The 16,315-nt window shown below is 47.6% G+C and overlaps 1 protein-coding gene across 1 annotated transcript in view; it reads left to right on the top strand.

Moving 5' to 3' along the window:
- LOC119104801 (murinoglobulin-1) overlaps positions 1–16,315 on the top strand; it is a 61,905-nt gene that overhangs the window by 9,206 nt on the left and 36,384 nt on the right. Inside the window, exons 3-14 of the mRNA XM_037228522.1 lie at positions 2,120–2,235; positions 6,561–6,686; positions 7,003–7,119; positions 7,475–7,629; positions 9,460–9,553; positions 9,962–10,030; positions 11,580–11,732; positions 12,273–12,361; positions 13,574–13,634; positions 14,025–14,198; positions 15,150–15,329; positions 15,615–15,791. Of these exons, the coding sequence (XP_037084417.1) occupies positions 2,120–2,235; positions 6,561–6,686; positions 7,003–7,119; positions 7,475–7,629; positions 9,460–9,553; positions 9,962–10,030; positions 11,580–11,732; positions 12,273–12,361; positions 13,574–13,634; positions 14,025–14,198; positions 15,150–15,329; positions 15,615–15,791 (1,511 nt within the window). The remainder of the gene's footprint in view (positions 1–2,119; positions 2,236–6,560; positions 6,687–7,002; positions 7,120–7,474; positions 7,630–9,459; positions 9,554–9,961; positions 10,031–11,579; positions 11,733–12,272; positions 12,362–13,573; positions 13,635–14,024; positions 14,199–15,149; positions 15,330–15,614; positions 15,792–16,315) is intronic.

Below are 16,315 nucleotides of genomic sequence, written 5' to 3'. Positions count from 1 at the left end.
TTTACAGCTATGAAAAATTTGGCGTGGCTGCGCCACCGTTCGGAATCCATTCTGGAAAGACCTTCGGGTCAAATTGAGCCCCCACTCGAGCGCGTGTTAATTGAGCATGTAACGTTTTGCTAAGAGCAGATTTCTAGGTTTTGGGGGACTTTGGAGACCAACCAGTAGTTTGACCTTGTTTAACCTTATTTGTCCCGAAGGCCATGACTCGGGAATCTTAAACTTTGATCCAAGTGGGTTCACGTAAATGCCGACATATCTCTGAATTTGGTGTCTCTAGCTCTCTTAGTTTCTGAAATCTCAGTGGAGGTCAAATTGACCTCCCCACCCGAGCGGAGGGTGGCGGCCACCCCAAGTGTTAACACGACTCCGGGTGGCCGCCACAACACGACTCCGGGTGGCCGGGTGGCCGCCACCCGGAAGTGTGTTAACACTCGGCCCGGCGGCCGGCTGGATGCGATGCGCTCGGGTGGGGATGGGGAGTGAGAGTTCATTTGAACACCTTTAAGATTTTTGGAAGCGGAGAAAGCTAGATACACTGAATTAACAGGTAAAGCATGCCTGTATGTGAGCTCACTTGTTTCAAATTGCTGAAGTTTTCCCCGTTTGAAGTCCCGAGTTCCGTACCCTCAGGTCACAAAAGCTCACGAAAGGTCACAAAAAGGTCTCACCCCAGATTGTTGTCTGAAGCGCCATAGGACCTCCTGATGCAACCTCGCCAGGCCTTCATACCTCCCCCTCACGTTCAACCTTTCACAGTCATTTTTTTTCAGCAGTCCTTTTCACACAGCTCAATCGCATCAAAACGTGTTTATAGCAGGTGGTTATTTAGTGACGGATGGTGTAGCTCAACCATATTTTCGTCTTTGAGTTATTAGATCGCAAGAACTCTGTGAAACATATTATTTGCCGTACATATTTAGCTGTGACACAAAGTATATCGAAATCTTGCAAACGATAGAGTGATTTTCATTGTGAGGGCATGATGGCTAACTCCACCACTTTTTCGTAACCACGCACGTAGACAAAACTGCGAACTATGAATCTAAGAAACTACGAGCTTTCGTGAAACTGGCTTATTTCCGCTTTGTCATTTTATACGACATTAATTCGTAGCATCGTAAATTCGCCATTGGAAAGTAGGCCCTGGATATCTTCTAAGCAAAATGTCAGTGGTGCTTATTTCTGTCCAGTGATCGTATGTAACCTTCAGTAGCTCAAGGTAACCAAAAACATTCAAGGTTGGTTTGGTATTGGAATTCGAATAAGCGTTAAGGTCCACCATAAGCGGCATGTTCCTAAAAACAAAAGTTCGTTGGATCATTTTAGATCAATGACCTCCTCTCATCTTCATCAAGGTTAGATCAGTCGTCTGTTGACTCCCCCCGGGAATCAAAGCGAGCGTTAAAAAACTGCCCGATGGATAAACTAGCCTGTAAAAAAGCGCATCGGTTTTGGCAATCTTATCTTCAAGCTTTGTCTAATTGCAATCGGATTTTTTGTGGTCCTCAAATCAACGATCCAATTCTCTAAAATAGCTCAAAGATGTCTGATTTCATGTAACACCACTCTGTCACAGCCGATTGCACGATTCTGTAGGATGACTCCATGATCTTCACTGACGACCGCGGCCCGACTTTGACCTGCCACGGGTCGGTGACCTCACAAGGTACATCAGTGACTAATATTTCGGCTACGGTGCGCCGTACGAAACCCATTCAGAAAAAAAACCTTGGGGAAAAGTCCCCTCTGGACACGCATCCGCCAACAGCATGCATTTGGACAGGAGCCAGCTGGCAGTGAGCTTTAAATAATCCACCATTTGTGATGTAGGACAACACTGGGGCGTCGCGCTGATCAGTTGGCTGTTCTGTTTCGCCACGACGATTCTGTATAGCGAACCCGACGAAAAATATACTGGACTGCCCTTCTCACTGTCTTTCCCCTGTGCGTGTGTGTGTCCTGATTGTCTCTTTCTCCTACCACTCTGACTGACCGTGCTTATTTTACCATTACCACCCTGATTACCTGTCCTTAACTCACACTGACGATCTCATTGGCTCGGTTGCCAATCGGCCATTTTGATTGGCTGTCGCCCTGACGTTGCTGTTCTCTTCAGCTGATGGCGTTCATTGTTTCGATCTGCCCATGCCGCACTCGATTTTCTTCACGACGGCCACCCTGCATCTCAACATTTCCAACGCCGCCGGGCTGCGCTTCTCAGACTCGTCCAGGGTTCGTACCCGGGGAGATACAGTGACGTGGATGTGCGTTTTGCAACATATGCATCGTCCTCTTCGTGGTGCACATCCACGTCCTGTAAATGGCGGCTCATGACCCCGATGCCATCATCATGAAGTGGATTTTGCATTATGTGTATCGTCTTCTCCACAGTGCGCATCCACGTCCTGTAAATGGCAGCTCATGACCCCGGTTCCATTACCACTTTATTTTTGTCATGCGTAAAGCGGATTCATCAAAAGGAAGGTCGCACGCCCTGCAACCCATACTTAGTCGCATTTCAGAGCATACATTGGTCTCCAATGCCATAACCTAGGTTCATATGGGTTGGCTCTTGTTATGTGTACGCTCAGGAATAAACTTACCCAGAAAATCAAGGTCGAACAGACTGCGTTTCCAAAGTCAGGGCATGTCATTTGTCTCATACGATGGTGATGATGTCTCTTCTGTTTGACTTCTAAGGAACACCACGCAGATTTTAGCACTAGTTCACGTTGCGACAACATTCACTTGCTGTCATCGCAAAATCTGGTCACAACAGGCTTTATTAAGTGGTTTACACGATATGACCCATGAGAAACAATGAGTGACCTTCTCCCTTGTAGTGTACCTTAAAGGCTATCAGACGACCTGATACGATCAAAAAGTACTGGTTACTTCCGTCCTTCCTGATGTTTAGTTGAAGCGGCCGGCGAAAAACCCAGACATTGGTGCGGTCATGACAATGTTCTGGCAATATTCTGTGCCAGCCCCCTACCCTTCCTCCACCGGTCAGACCCTTAGTCCTCCCCACGTAGTGTAATATTCTGGTGAGGTCTCTGCCCACAGGTACCCTCAGAAATCTACCAGGCCTTCTGCCAACTCCGCAAAACGTTGTGCCTTCCCGGATCTTTTCTCAGACGCTAGCTGTGCCTTTGTAGTCAACAAGTTTCACCAAACAGGCCTTTTTAAACGTTCTTGCTTACAATAGCTAGAACTTAATAGCAAGCGAAACTGGTAATGCTTGAATTTTGAATGAACGTGCAGGTGTTAATACAGACAAATTTTTGATTGACGTAGGCCTGGATCAGGACAAGACTTCAATTTTCATTAAATATCAGGGTAAATAAAGATAACACCTTTTTGATCCCAAAATGTTCCACCGAATTCGAGAAAATGGCCTCATGATCTAGAAAATGTCCTCCTAAGCTGGCCCCTTGGTCCTAAAAAGGTCACATGATCCATGGGAGCAAGATACCCAATGCAAGGAAGGGGCTCCTGATCCAAAACAAGTGCGTTCTAATGACAAAAGCTGCTCTGAGCTCTAGTATATCAGTCGTCTTAGCCTAAAAGGGGCCTCCTGATCAGAAACGGGGCCTCCTAACAAACAAAAAAACAGTGGACCTTGATTCGCAAATGGTCCTCCCAACCCAGCGAAAGGTCTCTTGACCCCAGAAGAGCGCACCTTGATCCCTAACCAGATCTTCCTTATTTGTAACGGGGCCTCTTATTCCAGAAATAAATGAGTTTAGGTAAATGGAAGATATCGTAACTTTGCAAGGAGTCCCAGTATTCCTTATGAGAGCCACAACACAAGAAAGGGACCTACTCATACAAAGCTGCTCTCCGCATAACAAGGGCCTTTTTATCAATATTGGACCTACCAAAACCAGGAAGAGGCGTCCTTATCCCATTCCAAAAGCCTCCTCATCACATATACAGGACACCCTAAGAGGTAGAGGTCAGGGAGTCTGTTAATCCAGGCAAGGATAATCCAGATTGATAGGAATGCTTAAAAATATAAAAAGGGTCTTTTGAAACCAAAGCTCGGCATTTTTATCCGTATCAGTAGACTACTAATGTCCAAAAGGTGCTGTTTGTTCCAGAATATAAGCCTATATTGAAGAAGTCATCAGATGTGGTGAAACAAGCTCACTTATAATTAGTATACTTTTAAGTGAAAAAATGCTCTAGATAAGACAATTATCGGCTTAGTAAATGTGCTCCTCGATGCGTCACAACTTGTTTGCATCATCACACCTCGCACAACAATGATTGAAAGCCTATTCTCTGCAGTTACATCTGGAAATCTCGCTCAAGAACGCCAGGTATGAACGCCTCAACAATTACATTCTTCTTGGTCTTGATCGCCGCATTCCTTATTTCTGGCTGCTGGTTTCTGGATCTGGCTCCTGGCTCCTGGATCGTCGCGTCGCGCGAAAAAGCCAGTAAGCCAGAAAGTGTCAAAATTCTAGTGAAGCACAGCCAATTTTTGTTCGGCGTATTGCATATGTTTTGTCAGAAATTCCCAGCGACAGAACCAGCACAATGGATTAAATCAGATCGCAACCTATAAGCCGCGTACAAATTCTCCAAACCAACTGGTAATGCCGGAAAAACAATGCTTGTATGAAGCACAGCGCCGTGCAAGAACTATACGTCAAATCTTGTTCCGACAGAAACTCCGCCAATCACTTGGATATCCTATTGACCAGCGGAGACCAAGTTGTTTTGGTGGACTAGTTTCTCCTCTGCCGTATACCAGATGTGCACCTTCGTACTATCACAATCAGCCAAATTTCGTGCAGACGCAGCCAAGTTCCCAGCATCAATGTGCTCCAATGCAGCTACGATTCAAACCAACATACGTACGGCTTATGGAATGACACGCTTTTGAATGGCGTTGTTATGGCGTCATGAATGTCAAAATGACCCTGAAACACTCTCCCCGAAATTCTCTCCCGCTTTTCGCGGGCGTGTGGCTTAGAAATTAAAGGGGTTTAAATCTTAAGGATGACAGGGTTGTGAACAACACCGAAAGATCTTCAAAATGGCTATTTGCGTTCAAAAATCTATATAAATATGGAACACTCCTTTCAACACAAAATAGTGCCTTCTGACCGAAACCTGGGCTGTCGCATCCACAAAGATGCAAAAATGATCTTTATCCTTTACGCATATTTATCATTTAATGATATCATATATTATCACATTATCATCATTTCTTCTTTATCATCATCGCTTCATCTGATCAGAAAGGGCGTATCATGGGGAAGAGTTTGTTTGTAGCCCCTAAAATGTTTGGGAGGTCCCTTCTCCAAACGAAAGCACTGTATCTTTTCGTAAGTTACCAAAGTTAAGGTCAAGAAGGCCATGCCATAATTCACCTAGAAAGTGACGTGACCTGATGTGATGTGTGTGAGAGCGTACTCAGACAACCATTTCCACATCAGGACGCTCGTTTGTAGGTTCATGAGAGCAACTTTATGAATACGGAAGCCCATCCTCTAGATAAGGAGGCCCAACATTGTGTTCGAGGGCTCCTTCGCTGACTGACCACCCGCTATCGACTAGGGAGCTTCCGTTCTGAGTAGGAGGCACGATCTATGTTCAGGAGGGTTCAGTCGTTGACCAGGAGGCCCTTTCATGCATCAGACGGCTGCGGGTCTGGCTCAGGATGTCCCCCTTTGGATAACGAGGCCCCTTGGCCAGCTTTGTACGCCCCTTTGTGAATTAAATGCATTCCTCTCTGGAGGCGGAGGCTCCCCTATGCACAGGAGGCCCTGTTTTGGAACAAGAGGCCCTGTTTCAAGTTAGTGGGACCCTTTGCCGGAAAATTAGATGATGGCCACTCAGTTTTTTATTTCTTTGGGAGGGGGAGGAGACATGCCCGATGCTTAACTCATTGAAGACGACAGTGCCCAGGAGCCCCCCGCGCTGTGAGAGAGCCCCATTTTGTCCAGGAAGCCCCTGGAAATCCTTCCCTTAACTCAAAGTCCGTGTCGCCCATGCACTTGATGCAGAGGAGGGTTTTTTGAGTCTGATTCAGTACCCTAGCTCAGTCATAGGGTCTCACACATCTAAACTTTTGATGGACGTATGTGTAGCTGCAGTATTTTTGTTTGGGAAAAAGTGGGCACTGATGCCAATGGGGTAAAACATACTCTGCCACCTTTCGATGGGCGGCGAGAGCAGCACCCCATCCCCCGCCCTGCTGCGCCGCCCTTTGTCAGTGAGGTACAACAATACGTGGTGTATGTTTATATCTGAGTGCGCGTGGGTGGGACTAGTCAGTTTTTGTGCTGCTTATCACCGAAATAAAGTGCCTATATCATTAACTGACTCATTAGCTTTTCTAGTAGTCTTGTTTTTTAAGACGATCTTATGTACCATTATCTGAGGTCATCCATTCGTAAGTACAAATCCTAGTCAGTTGTCAACACTGCGCAAGCTGTATTGATACACCGCAAGGACATTCCGGAAAAGGTGCTACCAATTTTGCCACTGTCTGCGTACTTGGCGTACAAGTCCTTGCATCATGATGTTTCCTTGTCTTTCAGGTGTCCATCAAGGGCTTCACGCTGGTGACGCTGATTCAGACGGACAAGCCCCGATACCGTCCCGGGGACAAAGTCCTGATCCGTGTCATATCCCTGAGATATGACCTCACTCCTGTTATCGAAAACGTGAGCTGTCGAACATCGCATTGATTCACTGCCAAACCCTATAGGGTGATTATTTGAAGAGGGCTATAACCTATTTCCAGTGATCGCTGCTCGGAGAATGTGAATATCATTAGGAAATGCAAGCAGGTAGTGACGAACGGCTGCCGAAGTCCCAACCAAGTTTATTCATTGGTGACATATGCTGATGCAGCAAAGCGCTGTGGTCTGTTTTTCAAGCTGTTTTCATGCTGAGAAGGAACTCATCTGCAACGCCGTATAATTCAGTGCAAGCCATGTGCCGAATGTGTTTATTTCTCAACCGGGCACAGCTCCTCAGATTCCTGAGGTGTGGGTGACCACCCCAGGCAACATTCGCGTCGCCCAGTGGAGAGACATCAAGACCACCGGAGGCCTCATCCAGCTGGAGCTGCAGCTGACCGAGGAGCCGCCCCTGGTGAGGTCACATGAAGGTCGAGAGTCAGCCCTGGTGCGGTTATACTCTCTCGCCTCTCCGCTCGTTGCGTGGTGGAATCATACTCTGATAAAGGGGTCGCCTTTGATGAGGCCACATGAAGGTCAAGTGTCCTGCGTATTGCAGGTATACCTCCTCCACTCCTACCCGGTGAGATCACGCTCCGATCAAAGAGTCAATGCTGATGAAGCCTTTCAGCAACCTGCTGCCATCTACTGGCATGAATTGGTACATACCTCGACTGAGTAACAAAGCCGTGCCCAAGACCGCAAAAACTGCCTACGTGAACCCAAGCACCGTTGGGAGCATTTCGGCAGCCTTCGTCATTGACTTTCAGGGTCGCTGGGATATACGTGTGGAGACCAATGGACTACCCAAAACCGAACATTTCCTGGTGGAGGAGTATGTGCTGCCCACATTCGAGGTCAAAATTAAGAGCCCCAACAACCTGCTTGAGGGAGAGAAGACAATCACCGTCGACGTCTGTGCCAAGTAAGCCCTGATTGGCGGGAAATGGTGCATTAGCTGATGGCGTCATCGCTAAAAATGAGGTGTGATGTGCAGAGAGAATTGTTGTGCCTTAGGTTCTGATTTGCGGAAAACGGTTCACCAACCGGCCATTTTTACAGGGTTTCCGATGTCATGAAACATTCCCGGTTTACCATACCGTTATGTGGCGAGAACTCTGCTTTCCCAGTATTTCCTGACACTGGCCACCTAGTGTTTCGACACTTAAAGAGTCTGATACCGTATTATATGTTACAGGCTGAATGTTACAAGGCACCAACGGTGATGTTTTTTTCACGGCATGTCACATATATGTATACAGGAATTTACTCTTCGTTAGTCGTGAACAGTCCAGCACATTTCTGAGTTATCTCTTTTCAACAAATCGCACTGAGTATGCTGTAGGCGATCTCCTGAATGTTGGGTCATGGCAGCCCTAGGTGAAATAGTTGAAGGTCAAACAAACCGACCACTGGAAGAGTACCTGCTGTTGGCAGCACACCGTGGATGAATTAACATCAAAGACATCGACATGTTTTCAAAGGCAATGTTAGCAACAATGGACACGGCGCGTGAAGTATGCGCAGTGGCGCGACAATTGCTCAGATATTGGGTCAAGCGTGATTTAATTGGACCAAGCGCAATAACAGGCAATGAAAGATAATCCGCATGCATCGGTGGAGCTGATTTGCTGTCACAGGTCTCTCAGTTAGGGGGAAGACTTCGTTTGATGCGTTCGAAATGCCTTTCGCAACAACGTGCTCCAATATTTTGGCGAAGGTTGATGACCGCTTGTGCTGATTGACAACAAGGATGGCCTCTGTTATTGCATGTCGTCAAATTTTGCCTTCGAAAAGCTTCGCAACGCAAGATCCTTGGGTCAACTTACCTCCTAACCCGAAGGTTTTTCGGGAATGATTTCCGAATGGCGCAATGTAGCCACGCCAAATTTGGCGTATCTGTAAACAATTAAATAGCGGACCGTTTGGTAAGAAAAGTCTAGGTTTACCATATAAGGTCATTTACCTACGGCAGGTCAACGTTACGACATGATTTCAGCGAAAACACTATCTAGGTAATCATTCAGTCTGATGAAAACGGGATGTTAGATAGGTTGTACACCTTTGAGGCAGTTTCTTAATCAATACGACGAGTAAAATAGCAAATCTTGTTGACATAAGGTCAGGTATGAAGGTCAGATCAAGGTCAAAACCAGTTTGTTTTGCCTTAGAGCTTGTTCTATGAAGTAGTTTACGGTGATTATTTTGAATTTATTGATAACTTGAGCCGCATTACATATTTTTCATGGACTTCGTTGAGATTAGAATACGTCACTGATCTAAAATGCACCAGGTAAACATTTTTTTTAGGGACGTACGGCCTAGCATAATCCTTTACGCTTATTCAAATGCAAACATCAGAACTGTCCTTTGTGATTTTCGTCACTATGACCTTTGGAGGGTCAGACAAGGTCACTGACCTTAGAAAAGTACAAGTGAATTTTTCTTAGAACAGGTATTTAGGAGCATTGGTTGCATTAGAAGGTCTGGGGCAGCTCGGACACCAATCTGAGGTCTTACTTTTTGACCGCATTTGACCTGAAGATCATAATCTAATAACCTCAAATTTTGACACAAGTGAGCTAACGGACAAGCAAACACACCCTGTGGATTGGTGTCTCTAGCTCTCCTATTTTCTGAGATCTCAGTGGGTCAAATTGGCCCCCACCCCACCCAAGCGAAGGGTATCCAACCGGCCACCCGGACGCGTGTTAAGACGTCACGAGATGACGTCCGCTGACCTTGCGCACCTCAGGTACACCTTCGGTCAGCCACTGATTGCAGCCGCCGTGACGGTGAACGTGACGACAAGGCGCGGTCCTGCAAACAGTATTAGTGACACCCTCACGGTGAGTCTGTGGCTGCTGGGGCTATCTAGAATGTTGACAACTGTTTGGGACATCTTGACCTGGCGTCGGAGTTACGGGGTCATGACTGTGATGCCTCGACAAGCCAATAATTATCAGAGCTGATTATTACCATCAACGTTTGCTGAGAACCCAAACCCTCTTTCGTCACGTGGCCAACAGGTGACCTCTGTGCTGGTCAGCATTGTACACAGCCGGCGTGTTGCCCCGTGTGGGCTGTTACAGACGAGACACCGTATCACATGACCATTGTTACAGACGACGTACGCTACCGTGTTTTTGTTGTTACAGACGAGAGGTGTTACTGTGCTTGATTTGCTACAAGCGAGACACATTACCGTGTTTCTGTTGTTTTTGACGAGGCGCGTTACCTTGCTCCCGTTGTTACAGACGGACAAGACAGGCTGCGCCTACTCAGATCTGGTTGTGGATGAGCTATTGTCAAGGCCATACGCTTCAGTAAGTAATAAATCATTCTGATGTAAGTAAACCACTTGTACTTGTTCTGCTCGGCCATGTTTTTGTGATGCAATTGCTGCACCGAAGAGCACTGCACTGATCGTGATACAACGTGTCCAGGATAAAAACAACGGTGGTGTTAATCGGAACCCCCTGAAGACGACTTGGTAGACGAGAGATACGTCAATGGCCCGGAAATCACTTGAAACATCATCAAAAATATATAAATAGTAAATCCGCAACATCTGCAAGCATTGCGGATAGTGTTGCAGATTGTGAGCTTTGTGAGGTATGAGTGTCACGAATTGTTACCTTCATAAGGTATGAACGTTGCACATTGGGAGCTTTGCTCACAATATCAACGAGAAAATATGGAAAAAACTATTGTGCCCAGTAACGCACAAGTAGACGGAATATTCTCAGATTGAATATTGCATTACAAAAAGTGATAAACTAGATATATCTTTATTAAAAAGTATATGATCAAAACAGATAAGCTGAAGTACACCACTGTAGTATACCAACTGGTTGTAACATCTGCAGTGTCTGTGGCAAGATCGTAAATAAATCATCCGGACAGTAAAGATGACACTGACAACCATGTAGGGTTTCGGCTAGTGAAGTGCAGAAGTGTGATTTGCTAAGTTGAATGCATAGGCCGTACGAGCGCAACATGCCGTACTATTTAAGTCCCTCTGGTCTATATGTCGTTCAGTGCATTACCGAGGAACTTTATATACAGATAAGACAGTAGTATTAGCCTTATTCCCCGGGGAAAAACCAGGGGAATGGAGAAAAAGTTGGGTGATATTTCAGCAGCATGCCTTTATCGAAACAATAGCAGAGGTGTTGCTTGTTCCTTGTTCTTCGTTCACCTTCTGCTATTGTTTCGATAAAGGCATACTGCCGAAATATCAACCCCAAGTTTATCTCCATTCTCCTGGTTTTTCTGCGGGGAATGAGGCTAATACTGCTGTCTGATCTATGTATAAAGTTCCTCGCTAATGTACTGAACAACTTACAGACCAAAGAGACTTAAATAGTACGGCATGTTGTGCTCATGCAGCCTACGCATGCTGCCGAAATATCAACCCAACTATGTATCAATTCTCCCGGATTTTCCCAGAGAATAAGGCTATTACTACTGCCTTATCTCTTTGGTCTGTATGACGCGCGACACTGGACACCCAGCAGATGTTCGGATGACTGGTGCTCTCGAGTGACTGGTGATACGTGGTCTGGTACTTCTCAAACGGAGGTACCTTCAGGGCTGTATTGCCAGACCGGACATTTTGTTATCCTTTGATGCCGTGTGTGTCACGTAAACACACGGACATGACCGATAATCCCGACTATAGCTGAATGTAAGTGAGGTTGTTTTTCCTTCAAGAAATCTATGCGCAGTTTTTGGATAATTTCGCTTGATCTTAGATACATTGGGGAAAAAAGCTTTAGTGGGCGGTAATCGGTAAACGCACTATTTTTGGATGATGCAAATGCTGGCTGTATCATCTGTTTACTAACTCCAATGTGACCTGTTCGATCTCAGGCCCTCATTAACGTGACCGTGGAGGAGTTTGGCACGGGTCTCAGCCAATCACAGACGCGTTCGGTGCACAGACCTCCCTCCAGATCCGCCACGGGCTACATTCCAGACAACACCCAACAGTTCATCAAGCCCGGCCTGCCCTACTACGGCCGGGTCAGTTTGTGTTTGTGTGTTTGTACGGAGTGCGCTGTCGAAGGCCATGACTCCTGCTATCACGGCCTCGGTTGACTTCTGGTGATGGAGGGCGCTTGTGTTATAGGTTGCCTGTGAGTGCAATGATGATGTCAGTCTTTGCAATGACTAGTGCAGACTTGTTTGGCTTCGCAGGTATGCCTGTAACCCGGCTGCCTGGTTGAGGATGGTCAGGGCTGATGGGTTTTACATGCACATGACGTGTGCATTTCTCTATGCATCGGATTTTCAAAGAGGATATCAATATTTGAAGTGCATCTACAGAACATGAAAAGCGATTTCACTGTCTGAAAGAACTGCGGTATGTTCGTGAGACACCGTGCATTGCTTGCATTTGGGATATAAAAGCGTACTTAGTGTGTCATAAGATCTCGGCAAATCTTCCCAAGCCGTTTGCATTCATATGGAACGAGACATATGTGAACGTGACATGTCGGCACGCAGCATCTAATCATTTCAGCATCGCATTGACGCATACGGCACGCCGTCGTCCGATTCCAGTTCAGTGCCTTCGACCGGGATAGCTCGCCCCTTGCCGAAAAGGACGTCCTGGTGTGTTTTAAGGCCAACTACAAGGACAGAACTGCCATGTGAGTGCGCTGCTCGCTGCGTTTTCATCATCCATCTTGCGGGCGAAAAATTTTAGCTACTGGCACATCTAAGCAGACGTAATATGTGTCTAGTGCTAACGCTAAACTTCTTTTTTCAACACCACTTCATTATTTTCTCATTCATTGTTCGTGCTGTTTTAACTGGAAGAAATGAACTCACACATTGCTTGCATGATTGTGATGTGTTTGAAGAGAATGTTGCTTGTTCTTTGTTGTTTGTTCACCTTCTGCTATTGTTTAGATAAAGGCATGCTGCCGAAATATTACCCAACTATATCTCCATTCTCCTGGTTTCTCTCCGGGGAATGAGGCTAATACCGCTGTCTTATCTGTGTATAATGTTCCTCGCTAATGCACTGAACAACTTACAGACCAAAGAGGCTTAAATAGTACGGCATGTTGTGCTCATGCAGCCTACGCATGCTGCCGAAATATCAACCCAACTATATATCAATTCTCCCGGATTTTCCCAGAGAATAAGGCTATTACTACTGTCTTATCTCTTTGGTCTGTATGACGCGCGACACTGGCCACCCAGCAGATGTTCGGATGACTGGTGCTCTCGAGTGACTGGTGATACGTGGTCTGGTACTTTCAGGTACCTTCAGACGGAGGTACCTTCAGAGCTGTATTGCCGGACCGGACATGTTGTTATCATTTGATGCCGTGTGTGTCACGTAAACACACGGACATGAGTTTTCATGAGAACACGGTGCCATAACCCGGAGCGATAGGACAACGACACGGGCCCCGACGGCGCGACACGGAGGAGAGAGACAGCGGAATGGAACCACGGGACCATTGCATGCGACCATGGGGACATGGCACGCGACCACGGGATCATTGCACGCGACCAAGAGACCATTACACGCGATCAATGGACCATTGCACGCGATCACGGGACCACTGCACGCGACCAAGGGACCATTGCACGCGACCACGGGACCACTGCACGCGACCACGGGACCATTGCGCGCGGCCACGGGACCATTGCACGCGATCAAGGGACCATGGCACACGACCACGGGACCACTGCACGCGACCACGGGACCATTGCGCGCGGCCACGGAACCATGAGACAGGACCAAGGCACTGTGCCGTACCACCTTAACGACTCATGGTGTGGCTTTTTCCACGCTAGGCTGTGCGCCACTGAATATGTGTTTCACGATGGGTGATATGACATTTCAGAAAAAGCGGGAGCGATCCCACCAAGACCATAGATGATGCCCTGTTTGACGTCTATAGAAGGGTATGTCGGCTCGAAAAGGGCTGTGTATCTAATAACATAACAGAGATGTTCTGTTTTCCCTGTCGCTGTGGCGACGTATGCTGCCAAGCGACGTTTTTCCCTCTTAGCGCTCTCTGTTGAAATTAAGATAGACATGACTGCGGAACTCGTCGATTTAGACACCGATTGATCAGGCCCATTTGACCTGACCTGCCTAGAACCACGACTCGACTCCGCACTGTCTTTCCGTATCTCGTACATCCCACCCTGTCCTATCCTGTTCGCTATACTTTCTGTATGCATACTGATGCCGTTGAACCCCCGCTGTTCTTGCGTTGTCCTTCCCTGTCCTGTCCTGAATTGACTTGCCCCGAACGGGCCTGACTGGACCTGACCTGCCCTGCCGAGCAGCACTCGGAGCGCTTGCAGAACGAGTTCGGCTACACGCCGCTGATCTGGGAGACGGAGGATCCGGAGCGACTCTCGACGGCCGAACAGTGCCGCAACTTCACCACCGACAGTCAGGGCCAACTCCTCTACTTCGTCCCGCCGCAAGCGCCCATCGTGGACAGTGTTGACGTTAAGGTCAGTCTGACGTGACGTCATTGTGAATGTAGTGACGTCATATCGCCGTGTGACGCCAGATTCGGCATGATACGTCAGGTTCAGGAAGTGACTCCGGGGTTGTGGCGTTAGCGTCGCTTCAGGGTGACATGCTTGTGGTGGTGTCAGGGTCCGTGTGTGACGTTAGGGTGAGTATGTTGAGAGCGGAATCAGTTTCGTGACGGCATAGTCGGTGGTGATTTCAGGGTCAGTGTGAAATGTCAAAGGCGCTGTGCGCTGCTAATGCCAATATGCTAGCATGGTTAGTGTGTTGACGTTATAGTCAGCGGCGGGACGCAAAGGCTGCTGCGTTGACACCAGAGTCACTGTGGTAGAGTCATCGCTAATTTGATCACGCTGGGTAAGTGGGTGACATCACGTTAAACGTAGGGGTTTAATTTTGTTGACGTAGATTTGCCAGAGCCAGCGTAGTGACGTCAGACCAAGTGTGGTGATGTCAGAGCTAGTGTGGCTGGGTCGGAGTCACTGTGGTAATGTCACACATTGTTGTTTCGTCAGGGTGAGCAGGTTGGTGCCAACATTGTTTTGTTAACATCAGGGTCGACGACGTGGTAGTGTCTTCTTTCGCCGAATAATCAGAGTAGGAGTAGAGTAGGAATGGTGACGTCAGCTTGGTGACTTCAGAGTCAGTGTGGTGACGTCATGGACAGCACACGAAAGTTGAGACTGGTATCATCACGTTTCCGACGGTATTGTGACTTTCAATCATTTTCGGTGACGTCAAAGCCTTCGTATGATGTCAGAGCATGTGGCATGGTGCCGGCATCTGTAGCCTGATGCAAGAGCACGTGTGTAGACGTCCATGTCCATTTGTCGACTCTCATTAGCTGCATGGCACAGTTTAACGTTGACGGCAGTGGGTGACGTCACCGCACAGTGAGAGGTTACAGTGGCGCGTGGTACGTCCACCAGCTGAATCCGGGAAGAGGCGACGGTGACGTGGAGCGCAATCTCGTGGCCTTCTTTTCCCCCTCCGACTCGTACCTCACCATTGACGCCCACCTGCTGCCCAACGAGCTGCCATGTCGCGGTGACATTACCGTCCAGCTGCTGACGTCGCTGGAGACGGACGTACCGCCAATGGTATACCAGGTACGAAGCTGACGTCATGGGCATTTGTGACGATGACACTAAGAAAAGAACGCCTCAAACGCTAGATGTCTCTGGTTAAGGGATTTTTCTACAGGACTATCCCCGCTGAGACAGGAATCAGTCGGCTTCATGCTCTGTCAGAATCCTCGGCTTGAATTCTGGCTCCATGCCAGATGGCTTCACGCTCTGTCAAAATGTTCCCTCAGTCTTGTTGCATGCGTTGCGCAAGCGCTAAAAGGAACCGGAGTCACGTGACGTCATCTCCATGGCCCCTCTGTTTGGCAGGTAATGGCGCGTAGCCAGATCCTGCAATCAGGCCGAGTGTTCAGTTCGAGCCTGACACTGCCGGTGACGCCGGCCATGAGCCCGCAGTTCAAGCTGCTGGTGTTCTTCGTGCTGGACTCGGGCGAGGTGGTGAGCGACGCGGCTATCCTCAAGGTGGAGAAGTGCTTCAATAACCAGGTGCGACAGCGTGCGGAAATAGGTGCACTGAAAACGAGTGACATTTGAAGTGCAGTAGTGTTGTCGAAGGACTGGTAGATTCCAACGTTACGGTCTTCTGTAGGGACTCAGCAACAAAGCTTAGAACTACGCCTGGAGGGACTGCCCCGTGTTTGAAGATGCTGAAACAACCACCAGATATAATGGCATATGCTCACTTAAAATTATGGGCATACTTTTCAGTGGAAAGACTCTACAAACCACAAAATTTGTTTTTTCGTTAAATGTGCTTCTAAACACGTCATTGTTTGCTGATACCATGGATCGGCTGAATGACATTAGAGGTACTGCCAAATCGGCCGTGCGAAATTGCCGACCTAGCGCTCACTTGTAGTGCTTCAACTTGTCGATAGGTGACAGTGGCGGTGCTGGACGTGTTTGCTGAAGCAAATATCGTTATGTGCTCGCGTTTTTGCACTTCACCTGATGCTCTTGCATACTTGTCGGTGAAATTACGCCTTTGAATTGTTTTCTTATGCTCAGTT

Source organism: Pollicipes pollicipes, unplaced genomic scaffold (genome assembly GCF_011947565.3).
Source record: "Pollicipes pollicipes isolate AB1234 unplaced genomic scaffold, Ppol_2.1 Scaffold_6052;HRSCAF=7182_pilon_pilon_pilon, whole genome shotgun sequence".
Lineage (NCBI taxonomy): Eukaryota > Metazoa > Arthropoda > Thecostraca > Pollicipedomorpha > Pollicipedidae > Pollicipes > Pollicipes pollicipes.
The sequence above is the reverse complement of the archived record's forward strand: the minus strand, read 5'-3'. Positions and strand labels throughout refer to the sequence as shown.